An 18,125-nucleotide genomic window follows, 5' to 3' on the forward strand; every position below is an offset into this window, starting at 1 on the left:
AGCTAAGCCATTGTTGGAAGCACTTGTATCCTATGTTGGACAGTCTGTTCAAGTCTTGACTACTCTGTTTCAGATCCAGTTCCCAGCTGATACATTTAGGAGGCTCGCTGCTTAGGTTCCTACCACCCACATGGTAAATTCAGACGCAGTTCCTGGCTTTGGCCTGGCACAGCCTTGGTGGTTGCAGTCATTTGGAAATTAAACCAGTAGATGGGATTGTCTTTCTCTATGTACATCCCTATCTTTAAAATAACTTGTTCCAAAACAAACAAAACTAACACATTCAATTTCTGGAATTATCAGCATATCTTAATGGGAAAGAGATTCTTTAAAAATGTTTATCATATGTCTCAAATTGAATTTTTCAAAATAAGATCCAACTGCAGCCAGCATCAGTTAAAGCAATTACTTAAAATGTAGATTCCTAATCAACCACTTTTCCTGAATGCAGTCTTAGAGGAGAGTCAAGAAGCTCTTCCTTTAAGTCTTTGAGTGATTCTCAGGGATTTTGAAATTTTAGAATCAGAGCTGTAAGAGGTTCAGGGTATGGGAAGATGAACTCCAGAAAGAAACAAAGAAGCCCCTTATAGATGGACAAAGATTCTGCCACCTTAGTGACCAAATCTTCCAACAGGAATTTAAAATATGAATGATTGCTGTGAAGGTTTCAAAGTCAGGTTTGTAATAATTAAATTGCTACATGTGAAATTAAATTAGCACATGATTTTCCATACATCCTTCACTATCCCTTCAAACCCAAGTCTTCTTCAGAGACCAGGGTACTTTGTGATGTGTGCTGGACTAGATTTCACTGAGCTAAGTACATGTTCCTTACTTCTAGGTATCCCAACTAATACAGAGTATCAAAGCTGAATTTCATCCCAAGTTCTTTCGGGATTTCAAATGTTTTATTTGACCAGTAAGAAAATGTGAATTCCTCAGAGAAGCTAGAAAAGCTGCATGATATTTTTAATACTTCCAGGTCTCTGAGAAACCTGTCTGGAATGGGATTGATCTCTAGGCAGGTGAACAGGTACAGAGTGGCCACCTCTCAACAGAAGGACCCAGGTGTGGGTTTTCTTTCTCCGTGCCAGGAGAGGGAGCAGTTGAAAATGCCCACGAGCTTGGCCAGAACTCAAAATCAAAATAATATTCCATATTTTAAATGAACACCTTAAAGGATCAAGGCGGAAAGATCAAAGTCCTGATGATAAAGCAAGATGCCAGCACAGAAAATGACTCTTCCTTCTCTTTGTTATCTCCACCATAATGTGATTTTTATCCCTATTTTTGAAAACTGATTTCCCATGTCCACAGTGTGATATAAGGTCCTCCAGGGACAGACAAGTTGGTGCAATGAATGCCACAAAGCCACGGTGAGCTTACGCTGCTAGAAAACCACCCCTACACACCACTCAACTTATTGGGAATAACAGGATAAAACCAAATATTTACTAGGTTATGAGTCCAACTCTGATGCTAAAGCAAGGATTCTTTTTGAAGAGACAGGGAATTCTTAAATGTAAGTATAATCCTACTAAGATTTTGAAGATAGGTAACAGATTAAAATGAATTTGCATCATGTATGGAAGTAACCACAAGTTATCTTCAACACTGTTCATCTTCATGGACTCTTTAATAAGCCACTCATAATAACAAAGAATTCTCCCAAATTTCTTTTTCCTGTTCTGATCCCACATGGAAAATATATTCTCACTAGTAATTGGGAGATTTTTGCTTTAAGGAAAAAAAATATTTACAAAGCACATATTCTGAATGCTGTAAAACATGTTTTTTGAATTTTAGAGTAAAAAATAGCTTTAAAATACATTTAGACATCTTACAGAAATAAATATATGTATATGCACATATGTGCCTATTTTCTTGTAATTCCTACTTGGTCAACATAAAAATCTATGAGTAGAAGTCAGATTGTCATACTTTATGGGATAATTCTGCTCAAATTTGTAATAGTGTCCAATACATTTTACAGGAAAATGAAAACCAGAAGGTGCAGATGTATTTAAGATGATGTGACTACGTCACACAGGCTGATAATGAAGCTAAATCTCCTGACTGTAGTCCAGTATCTGGCAAAGGATCTGCTCATTCGATATAGCTTGCTTTTATTTACAAAAGAATCAAAGCACTTTCACTGCTCCATCTGTAACAGTGACAGGCTGTGGAGGCATATCCAAAGTTTAAGACAATTGTGTGAGAAGAAAAACATGCCTCGCTGCTGTTTTTAGAGGTGGCACTGCCTTCAAGTCACTTCATACCAATAGAGTGGAGGCTGTTTAAAACATGAATCTGCAGAAGGTGAGTGAAAAATCAATGATTTGAGGTCTTAGGGTTATTTGACATTTCTTAAAGTTCTTGGCAGATACCATTCAATTCTGTGGAGCAGGAGTTTATTGAACATTGCAGCAGAGGTGGCTGGTGTCATGTCATAGCCCAGCACTTGTGGTTCTTCTAAGTGATTCTCTGCCTGAAGCTTTTCTGAGGTTCAGGAATAAACTTGCTGCATGCAGGGAAGGCCAAAGCACCTGGGAATCAATGCTACTGGCAGCAAGTCTCATGCAACGATGCAGCTCCTGTACGAGGAATACTTCAGCTGCCTCTCCCCTTGACTGGGAGAACTATAAGGCATATCCTAGGCAGCCTCCCAAATGCCTTCAGGATCCCCCGGGTCCCAGTTGCCCACAGGAAGACCTGCTCATTAAAGCATGAGCTTCTTTCCTCGTGCGTTTCTCTTCACTCTACAGATATTTTCTGAAGATGTCACCCAGGAGAACACCAATCATGTGCTGCACAATGATGTCTAGGTCAATGAAGGGACACATACACAGTGCTCATCTCATTAGACATAATGAGGCTAAAAAATTCCTGCCACCTGGTGACATCAGAGTCAGTGTTGTGTGGTAACACACTGCGTTGTTCACATGTGTATGTTGATCCTGATACTAACCAGCACCCACTGTGCTACCAATCATACAAGAGTACTGCATTTACAATTATGTGTAGTACATAACATTTGATGTTAATAGACTATTACTGGTTTATGTACGTTTTTTTAATCATTGAAGTATACTCCTTCTACATGTAAAAATGCCTGCTGTAAGGTAGTATGTCTTGTGCTGGTAGCAGCTTCATACTTGTGTGTCTCCCTACCTATTGAATGCTTCATTTTCCCTCATGCTATTGTGCTCACCACGGTTTTAGGAGCACGAGGCTCTTACACACACCATGTAACCTAGCTATGCAATAGGCTAATACTATCTAGGTTTGTACAAATACACTATTGCTGCTCAACTAACACAAATCAGAGCTTATCTCTGTCATTAAGAGAAGTATATCTGTGCTTACATTCAAATCCTTCTCACAAGGTGTTTCTAGAGGAATGGGCATATACACTCTATAAATCATTGTTTGTAAAGGTCCATGGACGTGAACATGAAAATGATATGCCAGCCCTCAAAGTGGATAAACTCTGTATACATGAGGATATTTCAAAAGGTTTATGTAAAGTGCAATTAGAAGATAAAACACATTTTCCACAAAAGTATTCCACAAAAGATCCCTATTTGTAAGCATGTGGAGAAAGCAAGATATTTTGAAAAAAGGGAAATTGTGAAATGAAAATGTTTTTACAAATGGCGAATTTCCACAATGAAAAGTGAAATTTGCCATTAAGAACTCAGCATGAGGGTGGATATTTGACCTGGTGATTATGATATCGACAAACATTATCACAGTACCCGGGGGGAGCACATAACTCCAACGTTCTGCTAATGCAGATGCAAGGAGGCAAAACGATGGCTGAAGCAACTGAGGGCTGGGTACCCACAAGGATTATCTGGAGTGAATTCTTGGATCCCAGCTTTGAGCTGAATTCAACCCCAAACACTGTGTGCATTTAGGTACTAAACAAGAGAAGGGGAACTCTGCTTTTCAAATAAATAAAAGATTAGAGACAAACCAAACATCATTCAAAATTTCATTATTAAGGAATTCAGCATGGAGTTCTCTGCAACAAGGAGGAATCAAATAGGCCAAGCACTGTCATTGTACACATTAAAAAAAAAAAAGAGCTAGGTTCTTAATTTCACTTGGAAATTTGTGTCAGATTTTTCTCACTGTTTATAAAATGTAAGCTTGAATAATAAAGCAAAAGGAAAACATGTAATACAATTAGGATTTATTTTTTACTAGCAAGGCTAGGCACATAAAACCCCAAACTGGCTGTTTTACATCTTGTATTTGACGAGTGTCAAAACTATCTGTGTTTTCATTCAGTTCTGTCAAAATAGACTAATTTCTGTGGGAAGCAAACAGATTAAAAAGTTCAATTCTGTGTATGTCATTAGGTTGACAAGTCAGTCATCTGAATTTGCACTTGAACTAGGGTCCGTGCCAAAGTCAGTCAAATGGTCATGGATTTTAGATACTTGACTCTACAGAATCTTACATATAATACAAGTTACAAAAAAAAAAGATGGCAGAATGAACAAGTTAAATAAAACTGCTGGGTGAAGCAACAAGGGCATCTCTAAGGTGATACAATTTTGAGTTTTTAATGATGGGAGCTTCTGAGTTGCCTTGTGAGATGATTGTTAGGCATTAACCTGCCACGTGTGAAAGAGCTTAAAAACTATATTTGTCCGCAGTGAAGGACTCATGACTGGTTATGAACTGTACTACTGTAACAATACGGAGGGATTCAATATGGGGGACAGTTTGGGGAGGGGCTGGGGGGATCCCAGAGCCTATGAAACTGTCATAAAATGATATAAAAAAAACTATACTTGAACTCTATGAAAAAGACTTAGAGAAGCCAATAGTAATATCATTACCCATTCATGGATGCCAAGACTGAAACCCAGAGATGCTCAATTACCCACCAAAGGCTCTAGAGTGACTTTGTCAGATTATCAAATACCAACTTTGCTTAATGGAATTATGCTGTCTTCCTTCAGGGTTGACAATAAAACACACCAATATTTCAGCTCCAAAGAGTTCTGCCTTAGGGAATGCCAAAAACGAACCTGAGAAATCAGCAGAGAACTTCTATCTTAGATACATGGCATTGGCATTCTTACTAGGCCTGAAAGAGTTTTCTCCAAAATTCAAGCATTAAAATGTAATGACCAAAGGAACAAGGAATCAAAGGAACTAGGAAGTGAGGAAGACTCCCTCATGCATGGCACCCAGGCGTTCATAAAGGAGGCTTCCATGGTGTTTGGTGCACCTGCTCTCCCATCCCTTCTTCCCTGTTAAGACGCACTGTCCCTCTCCTCCAGAGGATGCAGGGCAAGGTACCAATTTGAAAGGAGAGAACACGGCTTTCACCAGACAGCAGAATGTGATAGCGCCTCGATGTCAACCCTTACAGCCATCAATAACTGTAGGAAAATAAATTAAATTTGTAAAGAACAGAAATTTATCTGAAGTGTTTTGCTGTAACAGTCCAAACAGACTAATAAAGGTAGGTCAAACAATATGGTTGAGGGAAAAGAAGTTTGTAAAATGCTATCTTTTTGGTATAAGTTTTTTCCTACTATTAAAATTTCCAGGTATCTAAAACCCTTGGAGGAACAATATTTATTCCCAGAAAATTTGGAGTTTTTCCAGAACAAAACTGCAGGGTTTAATATCTAATGATTATGATGCATTGGTTAGGAAGCAGGGTGAACACATTTGATTTTAGAGAATGAAATAATTCACATAGAAATGATAGTAACATAAAAAACAGCCCAAACTGAGAGACTTGAGTTTAATTAGTTAATAAGCATCCTGGACCATCCAGCTCTCATGTTTAATAAAAATTACCTTAATCAAATCACTATATAAAAATGTTTAACCTTTCATTCTTCCAATCTTAATAGCTACTTTGTTACACAGGAATTCTTTGGAGATAATAATGTAGTTTTTGCTCTTCAACTTGTAACTTCAACTTATTTATTGATTTGCATATGTTGAACCACCCCTGCAAACCAGGAATTAACCCTGTTTGGTCCAAGTGAATGACATATCTTTCTGATAAGTTGTTACATTTGATTAACCAGTACCAAAATAAACTTGCATTTTAATCTCACTATCCATGAACATTTCTAAGTTCCCTTGGTATACAGAAGAAAACCCTCTCAGTTTATGTTGAAGTCCCAAACTTAACACCTATGGGCTGCACAGTTTGAGCAAGTCAATTAACTCCTGTGCATCTCAGGTTTTTTTTTTACTTGAAATTTTAAGAGTGAAGACAAATATCTACTGTATAAAGTCAACACCAAGCTACTAAAATTTTCAGCACTAAAGTTTTATAACAGAAAATCATAAATGTCAAATAAAACAAATAATAGTACCATTCCATTATTTTGATTTACTAAAAATTCAAATTATGAATGACTAACCTTGAGATAAGTACACAAAGTTAATACCTTCAAATCTGACCAAAAAAGTGCTCCCATTCAGGAGTCATACTTTCTTCATTCAAAATCCTCCCATGGGACTTTCTGGATAACATCAAGACCATTCTCCTGATTGCTCCTGAGGCTGAATCTAATTCTTCCTACAAGAGATTCACATTGCCACCCAAGCCAGAGGTGGTCTTTACTATATTTGGAGGACAGGGAGGGGGAGTAGGGTGTGGGAAGGGAACCATGGGAGCTGCAGGTGAAGATTGTTCAGGCCCAGATCCAAGGCATTTCCTCGGAGTCTAACTGATGCTCCTTAGATTTCCTCCTTTCTTGATGCCTTGTCTTCAAAGGCTACATCCCATTTTCATATATCCGAGTTCTCTTCACCTCATGGTAATTTATTTCCACTGAAACTTTGATCCCTTAACATCTGGGAGAGCCTCAACGCTGAGGAACAAGGGCACCTTCATTCCCTTGGAAGAGCACCTACCAGACCTGCAGAACAATGCGTTTCACACTGATTTCTTTCTTAAATTAACACTGTTACGTCAACTGTGAAAAACAGATGACTGAATGGGAACACTGCACTTTTGTTCCAGTATTGTAAATACTGGAGGTGTTTAAAGGAGAAAATGCATGAAAAGTGTCTTTATAGTTGTTACTATGATTTAAAAGATCCATGTTATATTAACTACATTGCTGAAACAATTTTTTGTGGAAAAACTTGATTCTGATTTTTATAAGCATTCAAACCAAGAATTGTTACATGTCTGGGGACTAAACTGCCCCAAATCACTCCCTCAGCACCAGCATTTAGGTGTTCTACAAATTATATATGAGATTACAGAGAGAGAGAGAGGCTGCTTGTGTCCATCTTGATGCATGTTTTCTGTTGCATATTTTCACATGAAAATTTACTAAGCACTTACTATTTGATATGTACTATATCACAAATATTACTCCTCAAAAGTGTCCATGAGAAACATTCTTTTCCATTTCACACAACTAAGATCCATATGATTTACTCAAGTTTGCACTAGCAGTAAATAGCAGGTCCAGAACTCAAATCTGGTGCTTTTGATATCAACTTACTTTCTCCCTTTACCTCATATTACATGTGATGAGACATTTTCTTTTAGCAAGAATCAACAGTTTTAAAAGTATGAAGACATAAAAATTCATCAGGGTGATTTAAATTTACAAAACTAAGTGTCAAAATCTGTATTACAAACACAGTTGATGCTACTAAATGTGGGTACCTGCCAGTAAGCATCAGAAAGTAAGGCCAAGAGATGCTTTTAGACCTGAGGCACAGAAAACCAGGGAAACACTGAAATGCTCACTATCCGGAAGAAATGTGCTGGAATTCCTTAACTTCTGGCCCTAGAGAAAGACACTTGGAATCATCAGTTCTTCTCAAATTTTATGATATTATTTACCTTCAGGCTGCCATTTATTCCAATCACCTGGTGGATTCTATCCAAGAAAAATGAGTTGTCAAAATAGACAATAAAAATTGAAAGTACAAGCAACTATCAAGGTGATAAAACTGTCACATCTGTGCACATCAGGCCACAATTGCATTCATTACATCTGAAGTCCCGGCACTTAATACTGTCAAGTGAAAAAGCTATGCTCCGTGAAGAGCTGCTGTTAACACAAATGTGTTTGAAAGAGATTTGACTGCTTGACTTATTCATGATTTTTCAGAGAATACAGAAAAATTGTTTTCAGAGGAATTCACTGGTATCTGGGAAAATTTGTCAAAAGGGCTATCTTAGTCTTAAACACTTTGTGAAATTGTGTAAGTTTTAGGAGATCTGGCAGATCTCATCAGTACGATTCCGATTTTTTCAGGCACTCCCACACTAATTTGAATGTGCTTTCCTGCAGATAAATTCTTTTGATAGATGTTCCAGCATGAGAGGTGTTACTGAAATGGCAGAGACAAAGAAAGAAGGGAAAAAGGCACAGGCCAGAATCAAAGGCTAAGGAAGGGAAGGGAAGGGAAAAGGACTAAGGTTGAGAGCACACAGAGAAGCTAGGGTTTTTTTTTAATCATTGTGCTTAATTTTTCAGTTATTTTGTAGTAGTTATATTGATCCTAACCAAAAGTATTGTTGAGTTCAAGGGACCAAAATGTGGATGATAAGTGAGTGTCCTCATGTTCATGTAAATAATGCTAATTCCTCCTCCTCCTGCTTCCTGTCTTCTACAGCTTTTGTCTAATTCAGAACTGGCTATTTTTCATTTGCTGTAGTCTAACCAGAGCAGCAAAGACCTGAAAGCTTTGATCAGAAATATTGTCATGCATCATCTTGGAATTTTAATGATTCCGGAATTCCCCTTCACAAATGACAGTAACATTTGTCTTCTAGCCTTTAGAATCATTATCCTCTTGTTAGGAACATTCAGAGTAAGAGATTGTGATCAGGATGAAAAGGGAAACGGAAACATCAGTTGACACTGGATAAAGTACAAAAAAAGACATTTTACCAACTGTCTGACATTCAAATGCTTGTTTTCCTAAAACCACCAGTCTTTTCCACTGCATATCATCCTTAAACCATTCAGCTCTCCCTTTACTCTTAATCCCTTTGCTTTCAGCCTATTACCTTACCTAAATGCACTGGAAACCTACAATCTCTATTCTCCTGACACTGATATCTTCACTCTAATTCCCATCTGGGACATGCAAGGATTACCTGCGACTGTTGTTCCTGCTGTGCTACCATCGTGAGATCTTCTATTCCACATGTTGTCAGGCAACTTCTGCGCCAGTTTCAGCCTTCTGGGTAGGTCCCAAGCAAGCTGACTTCATTATCAACTTCGAACTGGTCAGGTCAGTAGGCAACTAGTCTCACCAACTGACACAGGTATCTAGTGCTTACATAGCACTCTGTGCATATGCAAATAAATCACTAAGAAAATGTATACCACCTTTATACTGTAGGCAGCACAGCATCTCATTCTTACTCTGTATCCTTATGCTTTAAGCATTTTCCAAACCCCTGATAAAGAATGTGGTCAGATTTTGGTTACAGACACATGGTTACTATGTAACGTGTGCAAAATAGGCAAAGTATATATTGCCTTCAGGGAAAACAGGTGCTCTTTATTTCTCAAATTAAAAGTACCTACGGCAGAAAAAATTTTAACAGAGCTGTCCGGTGTGAACAGTTGTCAACAATAATGAGCTGTCTTCCCTTTTTCAAATTCACATGTAATCTGGAATGAGAATGTGCTAATAATAGTAAATACGGATGCAACATAGACCTATGCATGCCAATCTCACAACGGTGTTTGGATTTTAATGTCCTTGGAAATACAACACAAGGACTCAAATAAGAGCACTGTGCCTAACTTTTTAATGTTTAAAGCATTGGGAATACTAGCCAACATGATTTCGTCTACACCAAATAAATATTACACTTCACAGAGAGTTTTGATTATAAATCATCTGTCATCGAAGGAAAACCACAAGGAAGATGAACTTTGAGGAAATACACTTTGGACTATGCAAGTTTGAGTTGCGAGGATAGAACCCAAGATTAAGGGAAACAGTTTGCAAAACCTTTCCAAAGTTATGCTCTCAACATCTAAGGCCTGTAGAAGTCCCACAAAAGGAGCGCTCCTAAGAATGACCAAAAATAAGTAACTAAACCAATACAACTAACAAGCAGTGTACCATGAGCCCAAGGCAGCAAATGCGACAGATAGGTAGATCAGAGTGGCAATAATTTCAGATAACTAATATGGAAGAATACAAAATAAATACATTTAATGTAAGACATAAAGGAAACAAAATCATAACCATGGCCAATGACTACAAAAACAGGCAGATATTTTAAAACGCACTCAGGATATCTGGAAATGAAAATAACAATGAGTTACAAGGCAGAGTACAGAAAGAATTGGAAGAGATAAGTACAAGCAAAATGTTTCAGAGAAAAATAGACTAGGAGGAAATTTAAAGTAGGAGATGGCTAAAAGTTTTACAAAATTGGTGAAAAAATGGCTTTTCTTATTCAAGGCAAAGAACAAGTGTTTGTGTAAATTCACACCGAGACATACTACATTAAAATTGTTGAGTAGCAAAAGAAAAATTAAGGGCAACTCATAAAAAAGTGGATCACTTAAGAACAATTAAAAGAATGGAGATAGGGCTTAAATAAAATTAAGTATTCTAATACAGAAGAAGCAGGAAAAAATCAAAATGCGTATTTATTCTTACTGTGAAATATCTGAAATATTTCTTTAAATTTAGATACAAGGCAAACATGCCCTCCGCCACTGCCACACCCCAATTCCATGAAGTCTTAAAGCAATATGACAATAAAAAACATCGAAAGGATAGCAAATAAAAATCTACCTGTAGATGCAAAATGTACAAGAAATACACAGACAGTCTTGCAACTAAGAATTAAAAAAAAAAAAAAACCTCGGAAATTGGGCCCTGAGTTGCACTTTAATAATGGTACTTTTGGTCATGTTTTCTGATAGCCATGTTATACTGCCTGGGATAATGTAGGTAAATGGTGCTGGATGAATGAAATGCTTAGAAATCACTAAAGCCCCTTGGAGATTTTTCTCTTTCCCTCTTGTTTCTACTTTTTCTGCTTTACGTTCTTTTTGTCTCCTGCCTGAGAGAAGTTGTTGAAACAGCTTAAACCCATGTGCTAAATTAGAACAACACAGTAGTAAATATTACTCAGGTATTTCAACGTATACTTATGTCTGTCCAGATCAGCTGCAAAGGTCTTCTTTATCTCTCCATTTGCTATTCTCCCAGCCAAGCTCTTCATCCACAGAGCTAAGGCTGAAAACCTTCAGCGACAGTAGCATCCAACAACACATCACACCCATTATTTTGAGGCTTGGTTCTCTTTGATTTTCAAGAAAATTTAATACAAAACTTATGTAAGGAGGATGAGGATGATGACAGATGATCAGCTCACTTTAGAATTCTAATTTGTTTCTGACAAAATAAAAATAACACATTGGAAGAAGAAGTGCTATACCTTCTACACTAATAAAAGATGATTCACTATAATTTCAACAGATTACCATAACTAGAATAAAAAATATATTACATACACTTATTTTCTGAATGGGGTTATCTTTGGCATTGTATAGCAAACTAATGGCAGAGAGCATTAAGAATAGGTTTTTATTGATGAAAGATGAGTTCTTTATTTACACTTTCAATGATGTAGCTTAGGTTGAATTTGCATTTGTACCTTGACAATAGTATTATTTCTGCTGCAACTTTCACTATTTCAATCTGGTTATATAATATAAAAAGCTTAGCCAACATCAGAGAATAGGGCATCAGGTAGTATTTTTCAAAATATCCACCAATGTTTATAAAGGAAAACTCAATGACCAAATACCCGACTTTGGTCAAAACCACAATTTAAAATTCTCGGATTATGTAGATACGTAAAAATATTTCAAGGGCAAGAGCAAAATATTATTGTCAAAAGTATTACTAGACTGTAATTTACACAGGTACTAAAAGTACATTTCTGCCAACATAAGTAACAGTTTATCCAAACTTCTATTTTTACAAGGATAATACAATGGATCAACATGCATGTTCCTCTCACAGTGATACAAAAGGTACTGTTAAAGCAAACTGTACAGCTGGATCAGGGAATTACTAGCCAGCCACCCAGACAGGAAGCTTGAGGGACTTACTTTTCAGCTCTTTGCACTGTCACATTTTAGTTCTAAGCTTCAGAGCAAAAAGCCCTATCTTCTTGAGAAGCCACAAACAGTATCTCTGAGAAACCAACATCTTATTTTGCCATGAAAATGATTCCCAATTCCCTAAAGTTTCCCTTTCTTTTACTGCTGTAAAGCAAATAGTGTGGAGAGGGAGACACAGTGGGGAAGAGTACAGAAGCTGAACCCAGGAAGATGGAGAAACTACTCAAATGGCACAAAACTGGAGACGCTGAACAAAGCAGTTTATGATCCAGAGAAACCAGTTTATACAATCTGCCGATAAAACTCACTGAACGAAAATGCCTGAAAATCAATTCCAGGGGATCCAGGACAAAAGACCACGGACTGACATCACCTATTAAATGCTTTAATTATTGACTCCCTGAAAATGTATATTCACATTTTAAAAACAATTAAAATGTTGCGTCTTCTTTCATGTTTAATGCTTTCATGTCACCATTAAAATATAATAAAACAAATATTTTGTATTCCAAGGATGAATTTATAGAAATGTTCTTATGCCATGGCTTCCTGTTTCAGAAGCATTTTGCATAATTTATTCTTTACTAGTATCTGTATCAGACTTTCATGAACCACAGAACCAAGCAATTCTGTAAAATAATCCAAGCTCTCAGCATAAAAGCTGCTACTGTTATTCATTTTTTCCATAAATGTTTAAAAATAGACATACCTCGACAAATATAAAACATGGGATGATGGAATAACTTCGCTGAGTGTTGTTTCCTACAGCCATTTCTCATACCATGTAGCAAGACTGCACCGTCTAAAACCGTCCAGGCTGAAACAGAAAGAGGTTTCACGGTGTAAGAATTGTGTACTGCAAAGTCCCTTAGGTACTCACATAAAAATATCAGCTACCCTCTAGACAAGCAGGCTGCATACAAACAAGGCAAAATTGGAATCTGTAATACAGTCAAGTCAGGCCAACAGTCACTCCAGTGAAAAGCAAGTAATATAGACTAGCCATGAAAAAACTCAGGCAAAATGAACAGGTAGGGAGTCCCTAGTGTACATAGCTGTAGCGAATAGAATTCTAATTGCCCCGCACTGCATGGTGACTTAACCCAATAGACTGCCACACACCATGAAACAGTTTCTTGTACAAAACAGTTGTTACTGTCTGTCCTTCATGGAGTTTCCCTACTGTGCCTGATCCTTGTGGCCTGCACGCTAAGGCTCTGTTGGCTCTGCCCTTGCCTATGCTTTCAGAATTGACCCTTAATACTGAAGCACTAATCTGACTTCCTCTTTGACCATCAGTTTCTCTCGGTTACAAAGCCATGAACTACCTTGGGTCAATATCACTGATTTCTTGTGATGGATTCTCAGCTCTGGTACGGACCCAAGCGCAAAACATTTAGGAAAATGTATTACTGCTTCACTAACAAGAATAAAGAAGGTGGGAAAAGCAGATTTGTTATTCAATATTTTATTAGAACATGTATGTCTTGCTTTGATTGAAAATACTCTTGTACTAGATCAGTTAATTTTGGTTCTGCTTAACAAAACCAATTAGGTATGGAGGTTTTAGGCCTTTTCCTTCTAACTTCTATCCCAGTTGAAAATTTTTTGTCCATACTTTTTATTCTCTATCCATAGGAATGTGTCATGTTTCAGGTGTCTGTTCCTGGTATTTATTAGTTTTTCTTCTGTTTTGGTATCATCTCTTACCAACAGTACTTAAGGACCGTGGCATGGGGTGTGACACAATGATTATCTATTTGAAAGACCAACTGTACGTTAAAGGTCATGAGTTAGTGTTAATGTTTTATCATACATTTAAGTTTTCCTTCACCCTTTTCCAGAATGAAACCTTAAAAACGTTTTTCTTATGAGATCAACTTTTTCAGCTGAATAGTACCCTATAGCCATTTTAAGATATATAGAAGCTGGTTGTATATAAACTAAAATCGAAATGTCAATGAAGTAGTCACAGGATGTGGTTAAGAACTTGCATTTTTTAACATATTAGTTACTCAATACCATGACAATTAATCCCATAATGTTGTAAATTATTGTTGATGTTATGTTGGGGCTTTTAATTGATCAGGATGATATTCTGCCAGCTCTAACTTCAGACCAGAGATGGTCTCCCCAGGAAACTGTTGAATGTATCAAATGTATGGACAAGCATAACAAATATACTAACATAAAGAAGGGATAATGGTTGCAAAAAGGAGTGTCTAACTCTTAGCACAGAAATCTCTTATTCATTAGGCATAGTCCACCAGGTTCAGGAACCACAGTACTTTTTAGGAGCCTGTAAAAATGTTTTAGTTTATTCTAAAGTCAAAGGAAAGGTTCAACTTTTATATAAAAAAAGTTTTAACATGCAGTTATTAATTTGTTCAGTTTAGACCAATTAGATACTGAAGCACAAATTTTTAAATTTCTTTTGTGGAAGAATGGGCTCATCCACGAAAGCAAATAAACCTTAGGGTCCATGAACGTTAATGTAGCCCAAGTTAGCAAAAAAGATAAGGAAAGGTTTGTTAGATGACAGGACTGTAAGTTGATTAAAAAAAACAGGGTAGGCACTCTCCTATCACATGATGAGGAAGAAGCATTTACGCTTGAACAATGAGAACAAAAGATCAAAATGTATGAATCGATTTGGGAAGCCATGATCAAAACATGAAACCTAAGGATGTGCTACATATACTACCAGAATTTGTTCATATGCGTGTAATTCTTTAAGCAAAACTTTCAGAATCTGAATACTGCAAAGAAACATGAGGTTAGTTATTTCCGTATCAGATAAGAACATAAAAGAAAAAGGGAGGATCTCTCCTGACAGATCATAACCCCCTCCTTCTTTTCCCACTTTGGCTAATTTCACTCAAAGTTCTTAATTTCTAAAGAGGCAAGTATATTATGAGTTAGACTGAATTAGGATATGAATCTCAATGAAGGATTCAATGCCACCTCAGGTGTTTCCAATGAATTTTCTACACAATTTCTCCTTGTTTGATAAATATAACAATTCCTAGGACAAATAAATAAAACGTATTGATTATATTGGTGATAGATCATGATATTATCTGTGGTGGGGCAAAGAAAACCTCTTATTTTTAAGCTGTGCTAAGTTGGATCCAGCTGGTAAGTCAGGAAATTTGTAACAAAAGAAAAAATCCCACCCTTTAGAAAGTGTCCATGGAGTCCAGCATGATGTCTCAGTGACTAAATTCTTGCTTTGCATTTGCTGGGATCCCACATAGATGCCGGTTCATATCCCGGCTGCTCCACTGTTTGTGGCCTGGGCAAACTGTAGAGGATGAGCCACAGCTTTAGGACCCTTCATCCATGTGGGAGCCCTGGAAGAGAAGCTCCTGGGCCCTGGCTTTGGATCAACTCAGCTATGGGCGTTGTGGCTACTTGGGGAGTAAACCAGCTGATGGAGGATCTTTCTCTCTGTATCTCCTTTTCTCGGTTAATCTGCCTTTCCACTAAAAATTAATAAATCTTAAAAAGAAGAGGAGTGTCCATGACTCTGTGGCTCTGTCTCCTCAGTCTGGATATGAATTAAACCACCAGTGGTCAAATCACAGCTGTGGTCTTTCATTATGTCAGCAATGTGTGATTAGGAAAGCAAGGTCTTGCTCTTTGGATGTAGTATATGTTGACCTAGATTTGTTAAAACTGCCATAGTAGTTCACTTCAAGTTAGTATAGCATGAATTAATAGAGTTTACCACCACAAAAATGTAACAGATAAGTGCAATAATTTTGTGCATTGAGCTGTCCTTGTAGTAGAACAGTATTTCTCAATCTTGTCACTTTTGACCTCATAGAACAGATTGTTCTGTGCTGGGAGGTGCTGTCTTGAACAGTTCCTGTTGGATGTTCTCAATGGTGCCAATGGTAACAGTTCTCCCACTTAAAATGGCTCTGGACATTGCCAAAGGAGAACCATACATTCAGGATTGAAAGCAGAGCTCCTATGATGCAAGCCCATGGGGAAACTGCTTCATCCACATTGAGAACCACAGCTTTGGCCAAGGAGACAAACCTGTTTGTCTAGTATCTAACAATCTGGAAGTTGTCAAGGTGCCTAATTGACATCTGGGGAAACAAAGGACTGCCCAAGTCCAGAGACCACAGTTGGAATGATTTTAAAGTGACTATCACTGGCAGTTCCTCTTAGTTTGAACTTTGAAAGCAAGTTTTTAGTCATGTGGTATTAGTAGGTGTGATTCCAAAAGCCTATGTGCTATCTAAAAGCCCACCAAAATAAGATTTTTAAGCACCAAAAAAATGTATATAAAATCAAATGCAAAATTATGTAAGAAGATATTTATAGCTAGATTTTGGCAACTTCATTAACTACTGAACTCACAGTTCATAGCAAGTTAATTAATTTGAAAATGCTTTGTAGGTGAGATCTCATTTTAAAATTTTCTTTGCAGAGATTACAGATAATTAGAAATTAATGACAAACATAATTTTAAATGAACAATTATCATAATTTCATTTCACTTTGCCACAAAGTAAAATTTCATGCTTGAATGTAGGTTGCTTTTTTTCTGAGAAGCAGAAAAAGAGACAAAACATACAGTCCCTATTCACTGGTTCACTCCTCCAATGCCCACAATAGCTAAGACCAGGCCAGGAGCTCAATCTTGGTCTTCCACACTGATGGAAGGGGTCCCATTATTTGATCAGTCACTGAGGGCTTGTACTGGCAGGAAGCTTGATTCAGGAGCTACAGCCAGGAAGGACTCCATCAAGACCTGCATGGCTTAACTGGAGCTCTAACTGGTAAGCCAAATGCCCACACCCATTAATCTCTAAAGGTTTGTTATGCCAGGGAGTAGGTCCTCTAACAGTGAACACTGAAAACTCAACAACTTTAAAATAGTCATGGAAGGATTGACATCCATTCAAGATAAAGTTAACAGGACTAGATTTCATGCCTGAAGCTAAACAACACAGGAAAAAACAAAATAAAATAAAACATTGGTATTCAAGACATTGGTGAACAAAGGCAGTGAACCCTGAGCAACGGGAACAGACAGGCGAGCCATGTGTTTACCCTAGTTACAGCATGGAGAGGGTCCGGGCAGCAGCACAGGGAAAGGAACCAAAGGAACAGTCAAGGGTCTCCCTGAGCCGGGTAGGAAGAGCTGAGAAGGATGACAGGACAAAGTAACTGGAAATCTTCTGTCAGAGATGTGAGAGAAGCTGCATGGAGGATGCCAGGGAGGTGGCCAGAGCATCCCCAAGCCCTCAGAGCCAAGGAACACAAGGGGGGATCCACCTGCAAGCATTACAGCAAAGAGTCGCTGGAAAGAGCCCTGGGTCAGCAGGTAGCAGGCAGAGCACTTAGGTTGCAGCTGGATTGTAACTCCAGTACAAAAACATTTTGCATTCAGAGACCACATGTAGCAATGAGAAATCCTCCCTGTAGTGTGGACTGTGTTTCCTTTTGCTTATCTGTTATAGAACACTGAATATTAATTGTGATTTCTTTTATCTTTTGGAAAACATTTTCCCCCCAAATATTTATCTATTTGAAAGGCAGAATTACAGAGAGGGAGGGAGATGGGGGAAGGCTTGGGTAAGGGAGGGAGGGAAGGAGAGGGAGGAAAGGGGAGAGAGGGAGACAGGGAAGAAAGAGAGCAGATCAATCTTCCACTCATTGCTGCATCCACCAAAGGACCACAACAATGGGGTTGCAACAAGTCAAAGCCAGGAGTCCATAAATGTATCTGGGTCTCCCATGTAAGCAGCAGGGGTCCAAGTACTTGTAGCACTCAGATCATCTTGTACTGCTTCCTCAGGCACATTAGCAGGAAGCTGGACAGGAAGTGGAGCAGTCAGAACTTTAAAAAAAAAAAAAGGCACTGGCATCTCAGGCTGCAGCTTAAGCCAGTACACCATAAGGATGGTCTCAGAACATGTCCTAACCATTACGGTGAGTCTTCGGGCCATTCAGGGTGTGCTTTTACTTGATGTGGACAGC

The 18,125-nt window shown here is 37.9% G+C and overlaps 1 protein-coding gene across 1 annotated transcript in view; it reads right to left on the reverse strand.

The window, feature by feature from the left end:
* The window catches only part of PLPPR1 (phospholipid phosphatase related 1), a 234,163-nt gene that overhangs the window by 103,329 nt on the left and 112,709 nt on the right, over positions 1–18,125 (reverse strand). The window contains exon 2 of the mRNA XM_004580948.2: positions 12,835–12,942. Within this exon, the coding sequence (XP_004581005.1) occupies positions 12,835–12,897 (63 nt within the window). The 5' untranslated portion in view covers positions 12,898–12,942. The remainder of the gene's footprint in view (positions 1–12,834; positions 12,943–18,125) is intronic.

Source organism: Ochotona princeps, chromosome 14, assembly GCF_030435755.1.
Source record: "Ochotona princeps isolate mOchPri1 chromosome 14, mOchPri1.hap1, whole genome shotgun sequence".
NCBI lineage: Eukaryota > Metazoa > Chordata > Mammalia > Lagomorpha > Ochotonidae > Ochotona > Ochotona princeps.